The sequence below is a fragment of the Lolium perenne genome, chromosome 5 (genome assembly GCF_019359855.2).
Source record: "Lolium perenne isolate Kyuss_39 chromosome 5, Kyuss_2.0, whole genome shotgun sequence".
Taxonomy (NCBI): domain Eukaryota; kingdom Viridiplantae; phylum Streptophyta; class Magnoliopsida; order Poales; family Poaceae; genus Lolium; species Lolium perenne.
In genome coordinates, this window is record NC_067248.2 from 167,524,733 (window position 1) to 167,550,264 (window position 25,532).

Below are 25,532 nucleotides of genomic sequence, written 5' to 3' on the forward strand. Positions count from 1 at the left end.
TGGATTTGGAGGCGTCATTTTATTGATATATGAAATCATATTATACCCTATATAGACTTCAATGAGTTTATAGTGCACTAAGATTGATTTGGGCATACTAGGTGTCGTTCGTTGATTACGGCTACTAGCAACGCCAAAATTTAAGAGTATCTCTTAAGAAATACAAAAAGATTTATCAAAAAAAGAGAGGTACTCCTACAAAAAGCTGTCCGGTAACGGGAATCGAAAGTGAGGTAACCATACCGGCCCCCAAACGCTCGCCCCCACATGTCACCACCAGTCACTACGGCCCGCACCGCACCGCACGCGCCTCCTCCCCCCTCACCCTCCTAACCCTAGCCTAGAATCTTCCAGAAGCGGCGGGAATCAGGGGAGGGCGAGGCGCGCGCCGCGCTTCCAGAAGCTTCTCGAAGCTCGAGGGAGGGCCATGGGGACGTCGGATCTGGACCGGCAGATCGAGCAGCTCAAGCGGTGCGAGCCGCTGGCGGAGGCGGAGGTCAAGGCGCTCTGCCTCAAGGCCATGGAGATCCTCGTCGAGGAGAGCAACGTCCAGCGCGTAGACGCCCCCGTCACGGTACCTGCTCCCGCCCCGCGCCTCCTCCCTACCCCTCTCCTCCCCCTTCTCGATTGGGAGCGTTTCGATGGGAGCAAATGTTGTTGCGCTGTCGATGCGAGTCACGCCTCTAGGGTTCGATTCCGGGTGCTTGGGGAATGCACTGATGTGTGCGAAGGCTTGGATTCCGTTCGTTTGGGCGGCCACATTTTACTGCGCTCTGATTGAGACTACCTAGTGCTTGGATTAGGGCTCTAGGGTTTCTTTGGTGAGGTGATGCGACATGTCCTGTGTCAGACATGGTTTGGGGCAAACGTTCCTCATTCCTGTTGGGTGTTCCAAGGAAAATGATGGAGTGATGTGTATATTTACTGGCTGTGCTTTTGTTTGATTGATTGATATGTCTACTTGTTTCCAAATATTTGTGATTTCAGAAAATAATATCTGCGTTTTTCCACTCAGATATGTGGAGACATTCACGGACAGTTCTACGACATGAAAGAACTTTTCAAAGTTGGAGGTGACTGCCCAAAGACAAATTACTTGTTCCTTGGGGATTTTGTTGACAGAGGATTTTATTCCGTCGAAACATTTTTACTTCTTTTGGCATTAAAGGTAAATGCTGCTGATAACATTAAGGTGTTTATTCCATGTATTTACCGATGTGTATCTTGTAGTGCTTATTGATCTGTTTGTTCTGAAAACGGTAACCACCATTAGTTCAGTCAAACGACCTAGTAGTAACTCTGACTATACTGCCTAACTGGACCACCTGGTCCTCGTATAGTAGACCCTTTTTTACAACAATGGTGAAAGGCTATCACCCAGCTTGCTGATGTGATATGTACATGCGAGCTAATTTTATGAAGCCTTTATGGCACTAGAATGCGTAACGCGAACTAATTCACATTAGTGGAGTCTAATTTACCTTTTTTTTAATTGGAATGGTCACACACTCATTTTTGCAATGAGTCATAGCTACAATTGGGAAAATATTTCTGTAACTTGCATCTTTTAAGCTCATAATAGTTAGACTATTGTGAACATAGGCCAGTCAGCTCAACCAGCACACACGTGCTGGGACAAGACAAGAACAATATTACCCGCTGGCCAGTAAAATGTTCATGATGAAACTTGCATCCAGGTTGTAGTCCAGGGAGAAGAATATGGTGATTGCAAAGTCGGCAAGGACTTAAGTGAATTGGTTCAGAGATTGAAACGAGGAGAATTAGGAAGTCTATTTAAGTCAGTTGGGAAGTATTAGGGCTGGAGTCCAGAAAGGTGGCAATCATGTTCACCAAAAAAGGGTGCATTGTGTCTATGACGCCTCTCCTTCTCTGGCAAATAGGAATGATGATTTAGTCTGCTCTTCTAAAAGTTCTTTCCGCCCTATTCCTCTCCTCTGGGAAACCTTCAATCCACGCGTCTGGCCATCCTCTAGGTTCACATCAGAACTGTTAGTGCAGCCAGTCATTATAGTGATGAAAATGATTGGATGGACTAGAATTATAGCAAGTCTTGTAGAAGAGTTGCTTCTTGCCACACCTCATGATACTGTTTACTTGATGGTCATCAAAAGGTACAATGTGGAAGGTGTGGCAAGAAATAAGGTTCTGTATGTCAACATACGTATAACCTGGAGTGGTATGCTACACCTGTCAAGCCAGCACTATGTTACCCTGTAAATTGTTAGACATATTCGATTATTTAATTTGGATGTCTAGCTTACTCTGGAGAGTAAAATTTGATGTCTATCTTACTTCAGAGATCAACTGTTGCTTGGCTGCCATAACTTGTTTCAGAACTGAGGGTGCTACATAGGATATTCTATTATTTAATTTTGATGTCTAACTTACTTCAGAGAGTAAAATTTGATGTCTAGCGTACTTCAGAGAGTAACTGTTATTAAGTTCAGCTGTAAAAGGCTACCTAGATTCAGGATAACTCTACACCTTACTGACCGGCTGAAATGGTTATCTTATTGGCATGCAAGACATGAGCTTAAATGATAAAAGACTTGGTAAGAAAAAAACCGACCAATTACAACAATCAGTATACAATTGCTACATTTGTGTGCCAAGAGGTATTAATTACATCCCCATATCAGGCTACTGGCCAAGAATTCAAGAGGATAATTAGAAAAGAAAAATATTTGATGGACAACTACATATAGCTACTAGAATGAGGTTATATACAACATTTTTGTTGGCTTCAGGTTAGGTATATGTAGTTATACGATGGCATCGACTTAGCCTTACCGAAACAGAAATGAAGTTATACGATGGCATCGACTTAGCCTTGACAGGTGTAGCATACCATTCTACTAGAATGAGCTACTAGAATGAAGTTATACGATCTGGATACCTAACCTGAAGACATTTTAATCCATACAATGAGGTTATATACAACATTTTAATCCATCCTTCGTACTCATCACCATCAGCCAGATTAGAGCGATGTATTACACTAAAAGAACTCGACGCAGATTCAGATGGTATGAAAATGCAGTATGTGAATAACAGAAATATTTATCTTTTTAAGTACATCTAGAGTACAAGACAGCTAAGCTTACAAGGGTTGCAAAATGATCTTACGACAAATTAGACCGGGCTGATTATACACTTAAAACTGAATAAAGGTATATAGAAATTGAATTTGGTGGAATCACCTTCACTACTTCAGGGTTCAGCTCTTGTTCTCCTTTTAGCAAGGGGGGCCCTTATACTACTACTTATTCTAATAGTAACTGACTTTGCCGTCTCTCCTGTGAGGTTGCACCTCAACGGTGAAATGGTTATCTTATGGGTGTTTGAACTTGTAATATACGAGAAATCTGCATGCTTGATAAACCTACTTTTTGGTGGAATGCTCATTCATGATATTCTCTGCCGTTTATCTTGGTTTCTCCTTGTACTTGGATTTTTTCTCTTTCAAGTTATGTTCTGTGCCATTCAGTTCTCTGCCCTAATTGTATGGATTAAAATGTCTTCAGGTTAGGTATCCAGATCGTATAACTTTAATACGAGGAAATCATGAGAGCAGGCAGATCACACAAGTGAGGGACCTTTTCAAGCTAGATATCCTTTAGTGACGTTACCAACTTACCATAATTGTTGTTTATTCATTGGACTCATGCATTGCTGCAGGTTTATGGCTTCTATGATGAGTGTCTTCGTAAATATGGCTCGGTGAATGTCTGGAGATATTGCACAGAAATATTCGACTATTTAAGGTAATATTTTTATATCGTTTTGCATGTAGTATTGCTTTGAGGCTGTCATTGTGCTTCTTTGAATTAAATTAAAATATACAAGAATTGATGACACCACCATTTGTTATTTTCAGTTTGTCTGCTCTTATTGAGAACAAAATCTTCAGTGTCCATGGAGGTCTTTCCCCTGCTATCACGACACTGGATCAGGCAAATAATTCTCCAGTGTTATTTTTTGTACTTCGTGAATTCTACTTCTTTGTTTTGATTATCATGTATCCCCAACAGATAAGAGTAATAGATCGCAAGCAAGAAGTACCTCATGATGGTGCCATGTGTGACCTCCTTTGGTCTGATCCAGAGGACGCTGTAGATGGTTGGGGATTAAGTCCTCGAGGTGCAGGATTCCTCTTTGGTGGGAATGTTGTTAGTTCATTTAACCACTCAAACAACATAGATTACATTTGCCGTGCTCATCAACTAGTCATGGAAGGATTCAAGTGGATGTTCAATAACAAGATTGTTACAGTATGGTCTGCTCCTAATTATTGCTACAGGTACTTGAAAATTCAGCTTGTGTAGTAGTTATGTTGAAGTATAATGATGAATTCTGTAGATTTTAGCTGTTGACAGTATTGAGATGGGTTGTTTGTACACTATAAGGGTATGTACCCAAAGGGGCTAGAATAATATTGGCTGTGGGAACTGAGGAAATGGAACTGGGTGTCGGGCCTATAAAAGTCATAAAAGATCAATGACACAACATGTTCCACATTTTTCTACTACTAGTTCAAACCTTTTAATTCTGTTGTCGCAATGCTGCTTTGTATGTAAGTATGCTCGCTCTGTACCTTATATTTTTAGTACAGGTGATGAAACTTAGATGTTTAAAAGTTCATTGTGATGCTTTTGAGAATTGGTACTACATGCAGAGGTTTACTAATTGTACTGTAATTCTTCTAGTAGCACTAGTGATTTATCTGTGTAAAATATTGTGTTAATTTTGATTTTTAAAGCTATGTAGGAGAAATATGTTAACAAGTCTGTATTTATTTCCGGTACCTTTTTGTTAGCATGCTGTAAGCTTATGCTTTATTTGTTACTTCACAAAATACTCAACTCTTTATATTGTCTGACTTGCAGGTGTGGCAATGTTGCTGCAATCCTGGAGCTTGATGAGAACCTGAATAAGCAGTTTCGTGTATTTGAAGCCGCTCCACATGTTTGTGCTCATGACATATACCATTACCTTTGTAATATTTTAGATGTTACTCCTGGCATCTAATTTGTCCATCTGTGCCTGTAGGAATCAAGAGGTGTTCCTGCGAAGCGGCCTGCGCCAGATTACTTCCTTTGAGGCTGCACACGTGACATGTGACACGCTGCCTTTCCATGCGCACCCGAGCACTGGCAGATGGGTATTGCAGCAGACGAGCTCGTGCTTTCCAAGAGAGTAGCCAGGAGGTGCTTTCGGGATGTATAAATTGATTGTTCTGTCCCCATCCAGGTCTATTGTTTGTAACAAAGTCAGATGTCGGTATCCACTTCTTCCCAAAATAGCTCCCATTCGAGCTCTTGAGAAATGCCTATGAAGGGAGTGGCGTAGATGAAAGCCACTCTGGGCACATGATGTAAAATTTTGATGCCTGTCCCTTCCTCCCATGGAAGTCCATTTGCTAGAATGTAGAATGGTATGCTAATGTGTGCCTTGAGTTGTTTTCCTGTTGTTGCATTTGCAGTTGTAGGAAATTTCATAGAATCGGTGCTTGCGTGAAACTATTCCAAGAGCATCATGTGGTATCACTTATTTCTGGACTGAAGTAGTTGTTAGTTATAGCAGAAGTTGAAAAGTGAGTTCTGGTATTTTCATCCCTTTTTAATCTGAATTTTATAAGAGTACTGAAAATTGCGCCTATCCATGTGTACAGAACTCGTGTACGTTAGATGTGTATACAGCCGAGTAGAACGTTGGAATGTTCGGTGTGTATGCAGCCGAGGCAGTCAGGTGATGTATCAGAATTACGAGTAATGCTACACATACGGACGTTTTGCTCACGGAAAACACTTACGGACTCACGATGGCGCATCATACAGGGAGGTCGTTTCCGATTTTTAAGGAACGAATCAAATCTGAACCAACCGGTATTGTACACGTCAGCCTGTAACTCTTTCCGTAAGCAAAACGTCCGTACGTCTGGCATTACCGATTACTGAAACACTAATAAGACGAAAAAAAATGTAATAAATCCCGAAGTAACCAGTCGATTGCATATCCAGGGCTTCATTTGACGACGCGTACAAACAAAGAGACGAAAATCGTTGTGTCTGCATTGCACTGCACATCCGGATCTATCTATGAGAGCAAAGGATTGACGACTTGCCCCGCGAAGACCACCACGCCGCTGAGGTCCTCCTTGATCAAGAACATGAAGGGGTGGTCGGCGACGAAGTCCACGACTTGAACCGGCGTCCTCATCGGCGCCGGACAGGTGAAGCCTCCGACGACGGCGGTGGCCGCCGCCGCCTCGGTCCCTTCCTCGTTCACCTCGACGAAGGCCTGGTGGAAGACGGCCGACACGACGAGCGGCGCCGCCGGGTCCAGCATATCCGAGAAGTCGGCGCGGGGGTCGAACGGCATGCGCAGGCCGAGGTCTTTCAGCAGCCCCGTCGCGTCCGTCTTGCACGACACGGTGAACTTGGGCACCTTGAAGGCGCCCACGGGGACCTCGGTCATCAGGCTCCAGGAGTCCTCGAGCAGCGCCGGGTTGGATCCCAGCGTCTGCAGCAGGGCATGCAGGCCATGCCGCTCGTTCGGGAGGTTACATGGAGAAGCAGCGGCGGCTCTCGCCGCCGTGGCCGCGGCCGAGCGCGTACGGGAGCCTCAGCACTTTGTAGCCGGGACGGCAGGCGATGTACTGCGGCTCGCCGCTCGACATGAAGGGCGCGCGGACGTGGTGGCCGAAGGCGTGCAGGTAGAAGGTGCCGTCCCGCGTGTTCCGGGGGTCGAACTTGCTGCGCCAGGCGCCCTTGAAGTAGATCGCGTTCCCGAGGACGGCCAGCTTGTCGCTGTCGATGCAGCCTCGCGGCAGGAGCTCCGTGATCCGGCCCGCCGTCACGCTCTCGAACCACTGGTTGATCTGGGCTCTCGCTTCCTCGGGCTGCAACCATCCAAGAGTTCAGGAGTCAGGACACGAAGGAAGTTCATTGTGAGGGGTTGGAGTAGAGCATTGCGGCGAACGAATTCCTGGGCGAAAGCTGCAGCGATCGAGAGGGGCGGACTGGGACGACTCACCATGGCTTTGAAGGACGCCGGGCGCGCCTGGGAGCGGTAGTGATCGGAGACTACAGCGGCGTAGCCGGCCTTGAGGCGCATCGCGGCGTCGACCCACACGCCGTTGGCGAACCGCACCGTGGGCCCCCGTCGTCGCCGGCGCTGTCGGAGAGGACGTGCAGCGCGACGTGCGACGCGAGCGTCGCGTGGGCACGGCCGCCGGCGGGGCCGAGGAAGGCGACGATCTGGTCGAGCGTGTCGCCCTTGGCTCCCGCGCCGAGCAGCGCCATTGTGCCAAACGGGCCTCCCACGGTTAGACGTCCGTTGGTGGGTTGCTTACAGTTCAGGCAAAAAAGCCTTCATCAGCCCCCCGCCCCAATTTTGAAAAGAGGGAATTGATTTGGATACCACTGAATGCTCAATTTGCCATAAATATTTTGAGGATGGAGGATATTTTGTTTCTTCAGTGCAAGGATGCTGAAATTTTCTGTTTCGGCGAGGCTAAGTCGATGCCATCCTATACGCTGAGTTTTTTTTGACTGTCGGTTAAGCCAGTTTCCAATTAGCTATCTAGGTATTTTGATACATTTTCGAAGGCTTACTAATGTTGAATGAAAATATGTCGAGGATAGATTTTAAAAACGCCTCACTAGTTGAAAAGAAAAATTACTATCACTAGGGGGATGATTGGTGCTCATTGCTGACAAATATGGTGTCGTACATAATTTCCTTCTTCGAACTTCTAAAAGGAATAGCCTGCTCCCTAGTAATATGGTGCTCATTAGTCATTACTGACAAATATGGTGTTCCGAGAGGATAAATGGTTAGAAAATACCATGCTCCAGGAACAATATCATGCTCTTTACAACATCATTCATCACAAAGGGGACATCTTAAAGCATCTCTAACAGAGCCCGTAAAATGCTCAAAACCAAAAATTAACCGCCAGTTTACGGGTTTCTGTTTAAAAAAAGGCGCCGATCAGTGATTGTAAACGAGGCAAAAATGAAAATATTTTTTCGGGCCGAGACCGAAACCCATACTCGGCCTGTATTTGTAGGGGCCGACGGAGCGAACCGAATCCAGCCCGAACACAATCCCTAGTTTGCGCGCGAGGAAAGTTTCAGCTCCTCCGAACCGCCGCCGCCGCCGATCTGCGCGCCCTCACCTTCCTCTGTGCCGCCGTCGTCCGATTTCTCCACGACGAGTCTCGAATCGATCCAGCCGGCCGCCGTTGCTAGCTCGCAGGCGCCGCCACCCTCTCCTGCGGTCGCCGGAGATTCCGCCGATCCACCAACCACCCCGACGACCCCTACGACCCCCGCGAAGGTAGCAACCACGGTCTCGTCGATGAGCGTGGTGAAGCGGCGGCGCGCGGGAACGCATTTGGTCCCGCAATCCGGTGCCGCGGCGGCCACCGGTGATGTCCCGGCGGTGGCAACGAAGCCGAAGGCATCCGTGCCAGACCGAAGATTTCGGCGCCCAAAAGGACGAAAGTGAAGGCGTCGACGAGCCGTGGTGCCCCGCCAACGCCGCTGCCTCCGCCACCAGAAGCCATCGCGAACGTTGCCTAGGACGTGCTCGACGACGGGTCAACAAGGTACACATCAACTCTTCCTCGGTTTTTCATTGCATGTAAATATTGAGGCAGCGTAGTGTTAGGAACGAGAACACCTCGTACATGGAGATGTTGGACGACGTAAATATTAACCCACTCCCTCCGTTCAACGGCATGGATGAGGACGACGATGGGGGCGAAGGGGACGAAGGGGAAGAAGATGAAGCGGACGAGGGTGTGGTCGAGGTGGAGGCCGATGGAAATAGGAAGAAGAGGCGGGCCAACAACTACACGGAAATTGAAGACGCCACCTTGTGCCAAGCTTGGGCCGCCGTGGGGATGGATGCAGTCTCCGGCACCGATCAAACAGGGAAGCAGTACCGAGGACAAGTTCCATAAACTTATGCCGCGCGTTCGCCATCCTATCGATCCCACATACCGATCCCTCCAAGGACGTTGGGACGCGATCAAACCGGCCTGCAGCCGGTGGGCAGTATCAATGGACCAAGTGGTGTCCAATCCTCCTAGCGGCGCAACTGTACACGAATATGTGAGTGCATATTTGGTTTGTATAATTGTAGTTTCGCTTTGGTGACATATTGATGATTTCGTGTTTGGTTTTGCAAATGCAGGACCGCATTGCCGATGCGAGGTACAGAGACATGGCCGGCAGCAAGGGCAAGAGCTTCACCATGCGTCATTGCTTTGATGTGTTTCAACACCTCCCCAAGTGGCAATTGAGGGATGAAGAAGTAGCAACGAAGAAAGCTGCAATGGTTGCGCTCGACGACACCGTGGACGAGAAGGAGGGCCGTAACGCTGACAAGCTGGAGGGGAACAAGAAGGCCAAGGAGAGGTTCAAGCTCGAGGGGGAGGCTGCATTGTTGAGGGACAAGTTTTATCAAATGATGAAGTCCAAAGAGGTGATAGCGTCCAAGACTTTGGAGACCAAGCTTGTCATCATCGAGAGGAAAAAGGAGGTGAGCCTTGCCAAGCTTGAAGCCAACCGAGAGAAAGCAAGGAACAAGGCCAAGTTGTAGGAGATGAGGATCAATGTGAAGAAGTCCAAAGCAATGAAACAACTATTGGCCGAAGAGAGGGAGATCATGATGATGAACACCAAGGAGATGAATGAGCAACAACTGGAGTGGTGGAAGGAGGCCTCGGCGGAGATCATGGCAAGACGAAGACTAGCTCGTGAAGATGCAACTGGTGGTGGCTCGGTGACTCCTGGAGGTGGTGGCGATGATGGTCACGGCGGGCCAACCTCGGTTTGATGCCAGCGGTGAGAGGAGATGGTGAACTATGAACTATTTGTTTTGATTGTGTCATTTGATATCTGCACTATGAACTATGTATGAATTGTTTGCATTTGATTGTGTTGTTTGTTTGATCATATGCAAAGTTTTTGATAAACCCTATTTTTATGGGTTCGGAAGCCGCTGGCGCAGAACAGAGCCCGTAAACCAGCCATTTTACGACCCAAATACACACGTTCGGTGAACTGAACTCCACTTTTTCAGTTCGTATTTTTACGTGCTCTGCTAGAGATGCTCTTAGCTAAGGTGATGAAAACTTCCCCACCGAATATGACATTCTGGCTTGCATCTTCGAATGCATTTCTACTTCGTTTGGCTTCCGTTCAATTGACACATGGGGCGGACGAGTTTCGTTGGAACCTAAATGAGAGTGGAAAATTCTTCGTGGATTTCATGTGTAGAGCGTTGATCCAACCATTACAGCCAGTAGCTAACAATAAGAAAGTTTAGAAGATGAAGATACCTCTGAAGAGTAAGGTCTTCGCATGGTATCTTCATCAAGTGGTCATTCTCATTAAAGACAACCTTGCAAAACGTAACTGACAGGAAGTATAATATTTTTTTTTGTCATCGCGATGAGACAATAAAACATTTATCCTTCCAATGACAGTTTGCACAGTCTATATGATCAATTGTCTAAATAGATTCTACCTTATACCCTTTATGTAGTCTTACCAATATTTTCGATAATTAGCTAAATGGGATTACAAGTTTTACTATGATTGGCGAATTTATGAACCGTTGATCGAAGGAAATCGGACGGTAGAAAAATAGGAAGCACTTGAAAGTACTTAAAAGAAAGTACTCGAAAGTACTGATTTATTTTATTTATCAAAAGGGTAGACATGTCATTCTAAGTCAAATGTCCCCACCGGTCTTTCTCTCTCCAGTGGGTTCTGTACATCGTGTAAACTCTCTCCCCGTACAGGCACCGACGCGGCCAAATCCGTCGCCGCCGCGCTTCATCATGCTGTCGCCACCAAGATTGGCCACCCGGCGCATCTACGCCGCCTCTACGCACCGGTTCTCCCAGCGCGAGTGATCGTCCTGATCCGCTCGCCATCGTCGCCTTCATCTCCATCTTCCCCGCTTCCGGCCGATCATCCCCGTCTCCACCGGCCTCTCCAACGACCATGGCGTCACCTCTCCGTCTCCGCTGGATCTGCATGATTTTGGATGTAGAATAATTGCCATTGTTAGTGGAGGGATTGGGCTAGTAGTAGCTTTGCTTTTCACCTGGGCACGGTTGGAGTAGTAGTCATTTCCTTCTTTCTAGTGGGCGATTCATACAGATCAGAGAATTGGAAGTAGCTTCTGGCTTAGGATTGAGGATTCATCTGGGGGCATTATGCCATGGGTAATGGACATTTTTGTCAAAAGAATTACCTTGGAATCTCGGATTGCAAGTACCTCGGGTGCCTATGAAAATAATGTGCCAGTTCAAGATCTGTTCACCTTCTATTGCTGCCATCCATATAAATATATTCATAGCCTATTATAAGTAGCAGCAAAGTTAACGTGTATTGTGTTTATCTCTACTCCAGCAGTTAGGGTGGGAGTGCTTCCCTCTATATAACAACTTTTTTAATAATAAAAAAATGTTATTTTTTGCAAGTTATCTACTGGTGTACCGTTATGCTTCGTTCATCGGCGTCTCTTCAACATATGGAGAATGGTGATCTCTTTACATAGATGTCTACATTGTTAGAGGACAAGGCTGAATGATTTTTTTTATCCAACATGGGTGACAAAATAAACTTAGGATTGGCCCCCCACCGCCTTAGCAGCCGAAGATACACTTTCATATGATTTTCTTGTATCGTGCTTCTCTACTTTACTCTCTTTCATCGGATTTGTGCAGTTGTATGCATGTTTAAACCTTTTGAGTACAGTAATAAAATGCTCTTAAAAAAATGCTAAACATAGATGGGGACTACAGAGCATTGCTGCTGGATCGGTGAACATGTCGGGTTATTGGAGGTAGTTGGAGCTCAAGAGCAACACGGATGACGTCTCCCCCAAGTAACCTAGCGCCGCCGTCCTCCACGGCGCCCACGGCGCCCACCGTCGCCCCTGCCCTTCCAGTCATCGCCGCCGCCTCCCCTCTCCGACAGCAACAACCGCTCCCTCCCTTCTCTGCTCCGCAGGTTTCTGGTGATTCGCGACCGATTGTCGAGCGAGCTGCGATCCTTCGTTTTGTTCGTGATGGGATCATCATCCGAACCCCGGGGATAGCGATCTGGGATTCTTTGGTGGCTAGATTTTGCGATCTGAATCGTAATTTCATCTCTGAAGTTGATTTCAATGTTGCAGATATCCCGATCGGATCCGCGCGGGAATTCGGTGGCGTCCAAATTTTGTTTGGTCCGAGTCTGGGCTGTGGGTTGGACCGAATTTTTCTGGGTCGAGCCCAACGCTCTCGCTCAAACACGGTCCGCAGCTGCACGCGGATTTCATCGCGCGATGGATCTGGAGCTTTTGCAGATGCGGCAATGGCGGCTTCTGTTGGGCCTCAGCCCAACACTGTTCAAGGTGGATCGCCTTTTCACCGAGATGCGGAGAGGGTCCGTGTTAACCCTAGTTCAGTTGACACCGGAGCAGTTGTCTTCGTTGCATCGCCTCCCTCTCCCAGATCTGACCTCACCCAACCACCGCCTCTCCGCCGCTGGTCTGGAACGGTCGCCGGCGACAACAGATCCTACGCGCAGATCACCGCTCTTCCGCGGATGGATCGGCGGTTCGGAGGGCCGCGCAGATCTCCTCCGAGGAGAAACAACTACTTCGGCTACCGTCCTCGAGTTGGATCTGAGGCTGATAGAAGAGACGAACAACGCCGGTGGGAAGAGGAGCGTCGCCGTGATGAAGAATGGCGTCGTGATGAGGAGATCCGGCGTCGTGATGAAGAGCGGCGACAGGCGGATCAAGAGCGTCTCCGCTTTGAGGAACGCAGAAGATCTGATGAGCGTCGTCGTCTCGACGAAGAGCGTCAACGTGAAGCGACTCGCATCTCAGAGCGTGTCGCGCGTGAACGTGCTCTGGCTGAAAGATCTCGCAAGGAAGATGATCTGCGTGCTCGTGATAGATGGGCGCACCGTTCCGAGATGGTTCCTGGAGCTTCCTCCAACCCCATCTCCGCCCGATCTGCTGATGTAAGTCCTGTAGCCCCCTCCTTGCCATCATCTAATACTATTGCTGTAGATGCGTTAGGAGCTGGCTCTCAAAATCAATCTCAGCATAGATCTGCCATGGCCGCGGACAGCTCTCAATCTCTTGTCTCTCTGCCGGAGCCGGTGGGGTCCTCTGTACCACCACCAGTTCCTGCATCCATGCCCTCTGCAAGTAGAAGGCCTGATATTCCTATTAGAGATCTTGCATGCTTTTTTTGTGGAGGAGATCATCACATTTCCATTTGTCAAGAACGTGATCCATGGGAATACAATGCCCCTTTCTTCGGGAGTGAGGAATTTGGCTCTGGGTTCTACTCCATTCCTGTTCCTGAGGAAGATAATTATCCGGTTGAACAACTCAATTATGCCCACATTACAGTTGAAAAAGGTGAGGTGAATTGCAGAAACATAGAGCATGAATTCAATGTCTGGGCAGAATCAATGAAGATCAACTGGCGATTTTTTGCTAAAGAAGTTTCGGCTACAGAGTTCAGGACTCGATTTCCTTCAGCAAACGCAATTGAAGAACTTGCCCATTTTGGGAAACTGTTCATGAGAACTGTCCCTGGTGCTATTATCAGTCTGGAGAAGTGGGCTGGGGATATTGAACCTATTGCTGTTATGCAAGAAGCTTGGTTCAGAATAAAAGGGATCCCTATGAAGTTCAGAAACAAGTCCACAGCTTATTATGTTGCCAGTCTTGTTGGCAAGCCTCTAGCTCTTGACAAGAATTACCTCAGACACTTTGCTTATGTGAGAGTCAAGATTGGCAGCCAGGACTTATCTCTGGTTCCCAATTCCAGGATTGGTGAGATCAAGAAAGGTTTCTATGAATTTCAATATTCCAGAGAGCTGTTTGAGCCATCTTCTAATACTGGTAACAAACCAGCTATTCATATTGATGTCCAAGGCACTGAGGGTGATCAAGGCACCCCTAAAAGACAGAGAATGGGTCTGCAAAACTCAGATGCTGGCTCCCAATCAGCTCCTCCAAAGGTTTCTGGAACTCATATTGGGTCACACAGACAATCATCTATGCAAGCTTCTCAAGTTCTTAAGAAAGATACATGTAAAAGGAAGCTATTTGAAAGGGAGCTCACTTGCTATCCTGATGAGAACCCCTCTTCTTGTGCCACTGCTAGCCCTTCCTCTCTTACTGATGTTCACAAAGAGGTGGTTGGTGCTCTTGCATCCATTCCATCTCAGTCTGGTGAAAGCTCCTCCTCTCAGAAGGCAGCTGACTCTTATAAGCAGTTCCTCACCTCTCTGGCAAGATCTGGCAGTGACAATGCTTTTACAATTCAGAAAGAGTACAAGGAACTCCTAGATCCTATTGTGGAAAATGTGAATGAAAATAATGATTCTTCTGAAGAGCTGGTTGACTATGGCAGCAGTGATAACTCACAGGGGTCTGATACACCTTATCTGACACAGGGACAGGGGATTCTGGCTTTGGCTGCTCCTTCTCTTATATCTGAAAGAACTGCTGTAGTTATTCCTGTTGATGGCTCCCAGCCTGAACCAGAATCACAAGAGGACCCTCTCTCTCAGGTTGATAATCCTTCAATTGATAATGTCTCTTCAGGTGGCAACATCTCTCTCAATGCTGGTGGTGATCAGCAGCAGCCTACACCTAGGATGAGCTCCAGAATTGAATCTATGGGCACTCACACTGTCAGAATTGGTGCTAGGACCATGGGGACTGTTGAATCTTCTAACACCCCAGGTACAAATCTGAACACCTTTAATTCTTTTGCTTTACTGGATGATGAATCTATCATGTCTAGGGCTCTTGAGATGGGTGTTGATCCTGCTTCTTTCTCTCTTGAAAAAGTTAGTTACCTGAAAGATCTAGAAATTGCTAGACATAATATAAATAATATGCAAAAATCTTCTGTCCATACCAACTCTGAGATATCAGACCAAGTTCTCTTGCTGGGTCTTGGTGATATTTCATGTGAGAGTGACAGGGATCTGGAGGAGGATGATTTCACTCCTGTTTTATAAAAGAAGAAAGCCAATAAATCGGTTTGCAAGGTTGGAAGGAATGGGTCACATTCAAAATCAAGTGATGCCATTGTGGGGGCACAGTCAAAATCAAGTGCTGCCCAGGTGAAAGCCAACATTGACCAACCTTTGTGTGGCATTGTGGCTGGAACCAGGAGAAGGAAGAAAAATCCAAAGTATCTATGATAGGTGCCTCTTTAAATTGCAGAGGGGTTGGGAAGAAAGGGATGAGCATTTATCTTGCTGATTTGATTAAAGACCAACAGCTTGATTTCATTGGTCTCCAAGAAACCATCGAAAAGGACTACTCTCCTGCTTTTCTCAGGAGAATTGATCCTGGAGGTGATTTTGATTGGAAATGGATCAGCTCAGTGGGTAGAAGTGGGGGTATCCTGGGTGGTTTTAGGCTATCCAGGTTTACCATTTGTGATACTTCAGTGGGCAAATTTCACATCAAGGTTTCTTTGCTTGACCTGAAGATTAATGTGAAGTGGTGCTTGATTATAGTCTATGGAGCTGCTCAAGCCTCTGAAAAAGAGGATTTTTTGGTGGAACTTGGGAATATTTGTAGTAATCAAACTCTACCAATTTTGGTAGGGGGTGATTTCAATCTTCTGAGATTTTCCAGTGAGAAAAATAAGGCTATGACTCATAATAAATGGTCTGACATATTCAATTCCATCATTAACACTTGTGCCTTGAGAGAAATTCACATGACTGGTGGCCAGTTTACTTGGTCCAATAATCACAGTGATCCCACTTTGGAGAAATTGGATAGATTCTTGATGAGCAGTTCATGGGAAGATCTTTTTCCTCTTGTAACTGTTCACAAGTTGGTGAGAGATATGTCTGATCACAACCCATTAATTCTTGACACTCTTGATATCAAGGTTAAAAAAAGAGACTTCAGATTTGAAAAAAGATGGCTCAAAGAGGACAGCTTCCTTGACAGAGTGAAGAGATGTTGGGAACAGCAGATGTTTGCCAGTAACAGCTTGGACAGAATAGTTAAAAAGCTGAAAAATGTCAAAAAATCCTTAAAAGGTTGGGGTGCCAATTTGAGAGGGGCAGATATTAAAAAGAAAAATGATATAACTGCTGAATTAAAAGAACTTGAGGATTTGGAAGAAATGGGACCCTTATCTCCAAGTCAAAGGGAAAGAAGGGCTTCCCTCCAACTTAATTTGTTGGAAGTGCTGGATAATGAGGAATCCTTTTGGAGACAGAGATCAAGAGAGAATTGGCTCCTTTATGGGGATAGCAATTCTGCTTTTTTCCATAAAGCTGCTAATGGGTGTAAAAGAAAGAGAACTATTTTCTCCTTGAAAAAAGGTGACTCTATTGTTCTTGGTGATGCTGCTTTGTTGGAGCATGCCACTGACTTTTACAAGGATTTGTTTGGTCCTGTGAATGATTCTGGCATCAGGTTAAGTGGAGATGTCTGGTCTGATGATGAAAAACTGAATGATGTTGATAGAGCTGGGTTGGATATGAATTTTTCCTTGGAGGAAATTAAAGATGTCATTGACCACATGGAGAAAAATAAAGCTGCTGGCCCTGATGGTTTTCCCATTGAATTTTATCAACATTGCTGGGACATTGTCAAGTTTGATGTCTTGCATGTTTTCAAAGATTTTTTTGAGCACAAAATTGACCTGAGTAGGATCAATTATGGGATTATCACTTTGATTCCCAAATCTGCTGATGCTGACATTATTCAAAAATTTAGACCCATATGTCTGCTCCAAGTGTTCTTCAAGATAATAACAAAAGTCCTGACTGTTAGAACAAACCCTGTGATGAGTAAACTTCTACTTCCATGCCAGACTGCCTTCATCAAGGGGAGATTCATCTCTGATGGAGTAATGTTGCTTCAAGAAGTTCTGAGAGAGAGCAAATTCAGGAAAAAACAGGGGATTGTCTTGAAAATAGACTTTGAAAAGGCATATGATAAAGTGAACTGGGGATTCCTGTTTGACTGTTGTGAACAGAAGGGATTCAGCGATAATTGGTTGACTTGGATCAAGAAATCTGTAGCTGGTGGGACCCTTAGTGTCAAAGTCAATGACAAGGTGGGCCCATATTTTACTAGTCATAAAGGTGTGAGACAAGGTGATCCTTTTGCCCCCTTTCTGTTTAATATGGCTGCTAATAGCTTGGCCAAAATGGTGCACTTGGCACAATCCAATGGCTTGATTACTGGGCTGGCAGATAATATGGTGCAGATGGGTACTGCAATTCTTCAGTATGCAGATGACACTATTTTGCTACTGCAAGATGATGCTCAACAAGCTGTTAACTTAAAGCTCCTGCTCTATATCTTTGAAGCTATGTCAGGTCTGAAAATTAACTTTGAGAAAAGTGAAGTTATGATGATTCTGGAGGATGATATTAAACAAACTTTCTATGCTGAATTATTCAATTGTCAGAAAGGTACTTGGCCCATCAGGTATCTGGGGACTCCTGTTTGTGCCAGAAGAGCTTCAGTAGCTGACATGAGATTCCTGGGAGAGAAAACCAAGAAAAAGATGAGTGGCTGGATTGGAAATTCCATGTCCATTGGGGGGAGGTTGATTAAGATTGATGCTTGCCTTGCTAGCACTGCTGTGTACTAGATGTCACTGAGACTTTTGCATAAATCAACTATTGAACAAATTGATAAGCCTATCAGGTCTTTTTTCTGGGCTGGTAGTGCTGATAAAAGAAAATATCACTTTGTTAGATGGAGATGGATCTGTAAGCCCAAACAGAAAGGTGGTTTGGGAGTAAAGGATTTATCCAGATTCAATATTAGTTTGATGTGCAAATGGTGGTGGAAATTGGAGCATGACACTGGTCCCTGGCAAGATTTTATGAGATTAAAATACTTGAATCACAAAGGAATTTACTATGCAAAACACAGACCTGGAGACTCTCCCCTCTGGAGTGATATGTTGAAAGTTAGAGATCTTTATCTCTGTGGCAGGAGAATGAAAGTTGGGAATGGGGAACTAACTAGCTTCTGGGGAGATTCTTGGTGCAGCATCAATCCTCTTAAGGATATGTTCCCTGCCTTGTTTGATATCTGCAATGAACAACACATCACTGTTGCTGATGCAGCCAATATGGGTTGGAGATTTTCTTACAGAAGATGGCTACCTCCTGATTTGATTATTCAAGAGGCTGGCTTATTTCAGTTACTGAATCAATCTCAATTATCTCAGGAGAAGGACTCCCCCAGATGGAAATGGACTAAAAAGGGCAACTTCACTGTAAAATCTGTGTATAAACAGATCAGTGGTGGAGGTCGAGATAGATCCTTTAGGCATCTCTGGAAAAGCAAAGTCCCTTTAAAAATCAAAATTTGGCTTTGGCTGATCTGGCATAATGCTATTGCCACTAAAGATAATTTGCTTAAAACGCAATTGGCCTGGGGACCCCATCTGTCAGTTCTGTAATGAACATGAATCCATCATCCACCTCTTTTTTGGCTGTTCTGCTGCCAAGTTTGTGTGGAGTGCAATAGCCACTGCTATCAAAGCTCCTACTCGACCTGGGAGTTTTTCCCAATTTTTTTGGTGGTTCCCTCAGTTCTCTCATGCTAGTCGTAACACTCAGATTGCTGGTTTGGCTGCTGTTTGCTGGGCCATTTGGAAACTAAGAAATAAATCCTGTTTTGAAAAAAAGTTAATCAGCTCGCCGATTGATATCATCAGTTACGCTGTTGTTTTCATGAATTATTGGTCAGGTCTCCATGGTGAGCAGGACGCCTTGGAGCTTCGTGCTGGAGCTGATGGACTACTGCGCCTTGCTGCTGCGGCGGGAGACGGAAATCCACCTGCGAGGAGTTCTGGACGAGCTAATCAGTTGCGCCTGGAGGATAAAAACTCTGATGATACTCGTGAAGACTCAACCTCTTGAAGTCGTTTGCTGTGTGATCTAGGCTGCTCCCCAGTTCCTCTTGTTGTTGCGCCCCTTTTGAGTTGTTCCCTTGTCGCTGACAAGGTTGATGTTTCTTGTAATATACTTCCTGGTTCTGTAATATTTGTCCTGAACGTTAGCATTAGGCGACGATCTCCCCCCCTTTTGAAAACTGATGTTGTATTTTCGTTATCTCCATGGTAATAAAAATTCGATCCTACATGGATCGTTTGAAAAAAAAAGTTGGAGCTCAAGAGCTGGAGGGTGACTACGGCAGCGCGGACACTTGGGGGGCGTAGCCGCGAGCGCCAAGAGAGAAGCTTTGGCAGCGGCCTACTCCTCAGTGCTGGCTCCATGTGGAAAGAAGACGAACACCCTAATACAACGAAGGCAATTGCAATTGCTGCGCTTAAATTGATTGGATCACGGGATGGGATTATATAGAACTCCCTCCATTTTTATTTTTATTTAATTAACGCTAATTGAAACCAACACCTGACACAGTAGCGTGTGTAACCGCGTCGATTAATACAGAACGAGGTAGTACAAGCCTACAAGGAGACTTGGTTGCCAAGACAAATAGATTACAGTTTAGGAAATAATCAAACTAATTCTAGTATGGGTATTCCTTCATTCGGCTGGCTGGACGTGTCCTTCTCACGTACATGATCTAACAGCTGCAACACACATCATCACAATTATCATTACACTAATGTTAAATGAAAAAAAAAAGACAAACACGGTAAGTGTGTATGCATACCATAAGGGTTCAGGGACATCATGAATGGTCATATTTGCCTTTTCCATTATGGTTCTTTCATCCGCAAATTCACGAGTTATCATGAACTTGATAGCAACTTGGGTCAACAATTGAGTTAGCCTGAAAATAAATTGAGTCGAGTGTGTTTAATTGGCAATTGTATTATAACAGTAAACAATCCGTGTTTTTTAACAACTATCGGACAACAATTTTATTATGGCAGCAGCAAGATAAATTCTCAAATCAAAATAACACAAGGTTCGCTAGCTGAATCTAAGCAGTCTGGCAGCTGCATTCCTAGGAGCTTTCCCTACCAGCTACATTTATACAAGCCTGGCTATCACAGCACAGATCGGTGCCTTCAGTTTCGAAGAGTTACGATAGCATTACTATCTGTGATGAAGAAAACAAACCTAAAACACATTGAATGCCAATAGAACATAGAACAGTACCTCGTTTTGTCGCTGCGGATAGCTATCGCAAGTTCTCTATTGAATTTTTCAACATCAGTGTACCTAACGCAGAAGTCAAAACATCTGACACGCTTCATAAACTCCATCTGGGCTTCAAAGAATGATACTGTCATCTCTCCGGGAACTTCTCTGTCATCGTAAATATATCTACATAATCCAATACCAAATAGAGCATAGTTTTATGGTTCTATACTTTCAGCAAAGAAAACATATTCGAGTAAAAAGAAATAAACAGTATAATGGAACTCATGCATGACTTACTCCTCCAGAAACTTTCGGAAAACACGCTCTACCCATGAAATTTCTGCAAGCTGCTTCTGCTTCTGTAGCCTCTTCAACCTGTTCTTGTCGTTTTTCTTGTCTTTCCTCGCCCTATCGACTACCCATTTTTTGCCCTGGTTCATTTTACAGTTAGCCAAAATGATTCCAGATGTCAGTCTTTAAAGGCACTACTGAAACTTAGCGCAAACTCACATTTGTATTGGGCTGATCATCAACTGGAAGAGGAACGAAATTGCTAGTGAAATAGACCTCATCTTGGTAGACCTAGTAACTGCTTGTTAATAAGAAAGAAAATAACACCTTAATAGTGCAGTACAAGATCAGTATACACCTGAGAGAGGGATTTCCACATAGCAGTTGGAGACTCTTTTAGGCGATCATTATCTGTTACAAGCACATAGAAGACTTTGCCATGCTACAAGAACACAATGCATATATGTCATGTACCTTAACATTTTAACTGAAAATAAGTTGCCATTCTGAAGCAAAGCTCTAACCTTGTAAATAAGGTCGATACGACCTTTCCTGTACAATGCAGCAAGTTTCCCTTCAAGGAGTTCAGCATCCAAACAAGTAATGCCATAGGTAGTTAATTCAGCCGTGGAGTTTTCCATAAACCTCTTGACCAGGGTATGTGGATACTTCCTCAGCTTTTGCGACGACGTATCACCAATAGCAAGGATAGTCCATGTTTCCTGTATTACAACATGGAATCATCTAATTAATGCTAGTCAAAAGATTCAATCATCGTATAATTCGATGGGAAGAGCGATACCTCGGGATCGACTATCCAGCCGTGATGGAGCGGGAATTTGAGGAACTGAAACCCCGTGCTGTGCTTGGTAGGAGCGAAATCATCCGTCCTGCAACAAAATTATCACATCAAATCCACCCGACATTTGCAACACCAACCGTATAAAAGGACATACCATTTCGTATTGAATGGATCAATGTGGCTCAAGCCTAGCAAACATCTAGAAAACATATCTGGGAAGTTATCAATAGGATCTCCTCCCAGAGTGAAGAAGAACTTATCAAAATCCTTTGGTTTCTCATAAGCCCCTGGGTGGTCGCGTCCGAAGTCCATCTCCTTGTTCATTATACGAATGAACTCCTGCACCAGATCAGACCAGGAGATGGAATCAACTCTGTCGTCGAGGTTGAGGACATAGTTCTTCTCCAGAAGAAAGTAGTTGCAGACATCAAGCAAAGGAAGATATGCGCTCGAAAGGTCATGGCACATAATACGCATCTTGCGGCCCCTGAACTCAACATCCTTCATCTTGTAGAGCGCACTGGAAGTAGCAAACGGTACTGGACTCATTGTAGGGTTGTAGGCAGTGGCGGACCTAGGAATAAACAGAGGAGGCTGACTTATGACATGTCTCAGGTTTTGCTATATAGTAATAAAATTGTACGATAGTATACTAGATAATAAGTTGGCACAAACATTACTAATCTCCAAAGAATGTTAAACTGATGAAAAAGACATGGAAGATGATCATATCTAATTAGGCTGGCTAGCAGTTACATAAAATACATATGCTCAGGGACGGAGCTAGGATTTGAGCATAGGGAGCGACCGAGACAGCGCTCATGTACACTGTATTGTATATGCATATATTGAGCCCCACATAACATGCATATAATTATTTTCTTTTGCAATGATTGTGCAAGTTACAATTTTTTAAGAAATAGAAGCATACCCATACATAAACATTTGATAACTCTTGGATAAATTTAACTTTGTGATAATCTACAAGATTTTTGCCAGTTAAAAATCTCGTAGGAGCTGAACTACAACAGTTGAATCTGAATTTTCAAAAAGGTCTTTGAGATTGGATCAGTGGCTTAGAAAAAATCAACATGTCCTATTCTTTCACATAACTGTTAAACTGGAGATGTATACCTAGACAAAGAAAAGATAAAACACACGTACGCGTAGATAAGACAAGACCATTAGCAGTGGTGCATATACCTTCAAAAATCTATTCGGCAATGGCTGCCGAGTTTACTGGTCGCGTGCGCAGGCAACCAGCGGCGATTAGCCGCGCGGCCGTCCCGGTATGTTTGATTCCCAAATTGAGACGAGTAACACCTAGAGGAGAGACGAGACCAAGACAGGTGGTAGGAACTTCATCGTGGAAATCGGCTGAGGACGCCTTGACCGAGCGTCAGGTCGAGCGGCGGCTGACGGGCGACGGCAATGCCAGATCGTACTGCAACTTTTTTTTTTTTTGAGACAAAGATCGTACTGCAACTAAAACCTATAGAACTGAGCAGGCGAGACCTCACGTCCTCGGTATCTGTCTACGTTGAAGTCATGAATCCAAGGTAGTATGGCCGTTAGGCCCGTTAATTAGTGTTCTCTTTGGGCTTGGCCCATGCGGCAGCTAGATCTTTGTCTAATGGCCGAAAATCAATGATGATCAGTGCCTTATAGAGTATAGACTTGCCCTAAAAAAAATCAGTGCCTTATAGACTGCACATTAGTACTGAAGCTACAAATTATTGAGGGGACCGATCCTTGGGGTCTAGCCCGTGCTCGTTCCTGTCTTCGACCTGTTGAATAATTAGGCACGGTTTTTATGATTAATTTTAGAATATTAAGTATGACTACACCAATTATTGCATGTGAAACTCGAACATACTAGACGCATTAATCACGTGAATAGTAGAAAGGCATACGATACAACATCTATTACCAAACAGACCGGGATATGTCGCATGTACCGATCTGGTGGAGGTGTAGCAGTTATCGTTGCAACAGTAACACTGTTGATGACAGCGTTGGTGAAAACGGGTCGAAGTACACGGCGTTGAAGACGTCGCCGCGTTGTTTTGTCGCCAGAGTCTGCATCGACGCTGTGATGGCGAGCGCCAGCTCATCCAATTCCGCACTCCGCCGCCGCGGTTCATATATTCTTGCCATCGCATGCCTCGACTGCGACAAGGCGTTGAAGCGGAGCGTGTCAGGGATGCCGGAGCACACTTGCTAGACTTATTACAAGCGCCAACATCATGGGGTAGGTTTTCTTGATCAAATGTGTTTTTTTTGAAGGATTTGTGTTGAGAAGTGCAATAGTATGAACATTGGCATAAATGATTGCGGTGACCCAGCATACCACTGCATTTTGTAGTATACAAGTTGTTGATATGACATTAATGAAGGGGCTTCTTCACAAATATCACATCCCTCAGAGTGGTACAACAGAAACATTGCAGGTTATAACATTCCACATTAATATTACAAAACAAGTTTCTCAACCACTTGGTATTCTCACAGGTCCGATGAGAACACCCTAAGAGCTTAACTTACTTAAGTATCATTACAACTTTGAACTAGAAAGTAGACATGATGAGCTCATCAACTTATTTAGATAAGTCACTACGCTGCTCGACTCTAGTATACCGATGGTATTTCTCTACTCCTCCGCCTCCGTGTCATCGGCTCCGTAGACTATCCCATAGTCCACGCCTTCAACTCCTCCGGACCGATTTGGCTCCTCGTAGAACAACTCATATTCTCCTTCTGGTGCTCCGGTGTAGGCCTCCTCTTCGGTGTCACAGTCTAGCAAGGGTTTAGAAAGAAAGTGAGTACAAAGGTACTCTGCAAGTTCAAAAGAAAAGGTGTTTGATGCACTAGCTACGACCATTGATCAGAAAATCTCAGGTCAATACATGTTTCACAAACATTTTTTCAAAAGGTTATTTTATTCTGAAAACCATGCCCGCCAGTCTTCTCAGGTTGATTAGAACTTCACGGAGTTTCTTTCCTGCCGCGTTCGCAGTTCCCTTTCCGGAACAGGGAGTGACAACCATAATTCAATACAGTCTGCAGAGGTGCGTTACTTTTCCTATAAGAGAACTTATCCTTGTTGCCAACCGGGCGTACTTTCCCGTCCACACTTTCTTGATGTGAGGCCCAGTATAAGAACCAAGCCAATCACTGCCTTCTCTGCGACCCTGCATACCCACCCTTTTGTGCATCCGCACATCCCCGGTAGACATCTCCCGTTCATACAGTTTTACCCACGATATGCTATGGACAATCCATCATAGACGGTAGAGTGCCCTTCATCCACACGGATGGGGAGATTAAGTTCATCCCAAACTACTGAGTGTTCTCGCAACACACAGCCAGGCAATATCAAGTCCGTTGATATGCAGAAGGGAAAAGATACAGCTGACTTCCCCAGAGCCATTATAGATATTTATGTTAACGCGATATGTACGATGCTAGAATCACTAGACGACTTTGGTGATTAGTCCTAGATGAGTAGAACCCTTACAATGGAACCTCCACCATCAACGCATACCATGGTTCCATTGCCACCGCATAGTCATATTCATAATTGGAAAAGTAACATTTTATTTTCAATGTAGGAGTGATAATTATATTGCTTTGCCAGTAAATTGATATAAAATAATCAATATGGCATGAGCAAGAGTGAACTTGCATGGCGACTGTGAGATAGTGCAGTTCGAGGGTTTGGATGGAACCTGGAACTCCGGTTTTGAAAAGAAGCATCATTGTCCAATAAGGATAATGTTATAAAATTCAAATGATGTATGCATGGTGGATTTTCTTTTTTGGCTGAATCCCTTTCCCCGGAGTATTTCTTAAGATTTGTTTATTTAAAAGTTTATTGGAATATTAATCCCTTAAATAATAATTTATGATTCTTCAATATTATTTTAATGAGGATTTTCCTCAAAATAAAAGGATTCAGAATATTAGAATTTCCCTTTTTGAAAATACTTTTTTAACAAATATTTTAAGTTATTTGGAATTTCCTTGATTTTTATATCCAAGGAAATATTTCAAATTTTAAATTCCAACTTGGAATTCATTTTAAAAGTTCCTGAATTTAAATTTGTATTGTTTATTTCATTTCATATTTTATTTTGGTTAAGTAATAACTTTAGTGCATTATTCTTATTTTTCTTGAATTTTTGGAGTTATTCTAGATTTATTTGCAATTTTCAAAGTGAAAGGGTTAAATTTAAAAGTGGAAAGACTAAAATACC

At 44.5% G+C, this 25,532-nt stretch overlaps 1 protein-coding gene, 1 long non-coding RNA gene and 1 pseudogene across 3 annotated transcripts; 1 reads left to right on the top strand and 2 right to left on the bottom strand.

Moving 5' to 3' along the window:
* The first annotated feature begins 265 nt into the window (after nt 1-265).
* LOC127300551 (serine/threonine-protein phosphatase PP-X isozyme 2) lies at nt 266-5,490 on the top strand. Of its 2 annotated transcripts, none has more exons than XM_051330679.2 (8): nt 266-574; nt 1,016-1,168; nt 3,546-3,608; nt 3,700-3,785; nt 3,899-3,974; nt 4,053-4,321; nt 4,908-5,003; nt 5,071-5,490. In XM_051330679.2, exons 1-8 carry the CDS (start codon nt 428-430, stop codon nt 5,219-5,221), a joined length of 1,041 nt encoding a protein of 346 aa, XP_051186639.1. In that variant the 5' UTR covers nt 266-427; the 3' UTR covers nt 5,222-5,490. The 2 variants fall into 2 exon arrangements, with proteins under 2 accessions (XP_051186639.1, XP_051186638.1); XM_051330678.2 differs by having other exon boundaries at nt 269-574; nt 4,908-4,986.
* A 408-nt stretch (nt 5,491-5,898) lies between these two features.
* On the bottom strand, nt 5,899-7,325 carry LOC127304924 (serpin-Z1-like; annotated as a pseudogene).
* Nucleotides 7,326-20,487: 13,162 nt separating this feature from the next.
* On the bottom strand, nt 20,488-20,918 carry LOC127303738 (uncharacterized). Its single transcript, XR_011746028.1, has 3 exons — nt 20,833-20,918; nt 20,694-20,765; nt 20,488-20,614 (listed from the first exon to the last, which is right to left on the bottom strand). It is a non-coding gene; the product is annotated as an uncharacterized lncRNA (long non-coding RNA).
* Nucleotides 20,919-25,532: the final 4,614 nt, after the last annotated feature.

What these genes read in the sequence shown, in the direction of transcription:
- LOC127300551 (XM_051330679.2), top strand. Translation starts at nt 428, where the DNA reads ATGGGGACGTCGGATCTGGACCGGCAGATCGAGCAGCTCAAGCGGTGC. An exon ending in GCGTAGACGCCCCCGTCACG is followed by an intron (nt 575 to 1,015) that starts GTACCTGCTCCC and finishes TTTTCCACTCAG; the next exon opens with ATATGTGGAGACATTCACGG. An exon ending in CTATCACGACACTGGATCAG is followed by an intron (nt 3,975 to 4,052) that starts GCAAATAATTCT and finishes TATCCCCAACAG; the next exon opens with ATAAGAGTAATAGATCGCAA.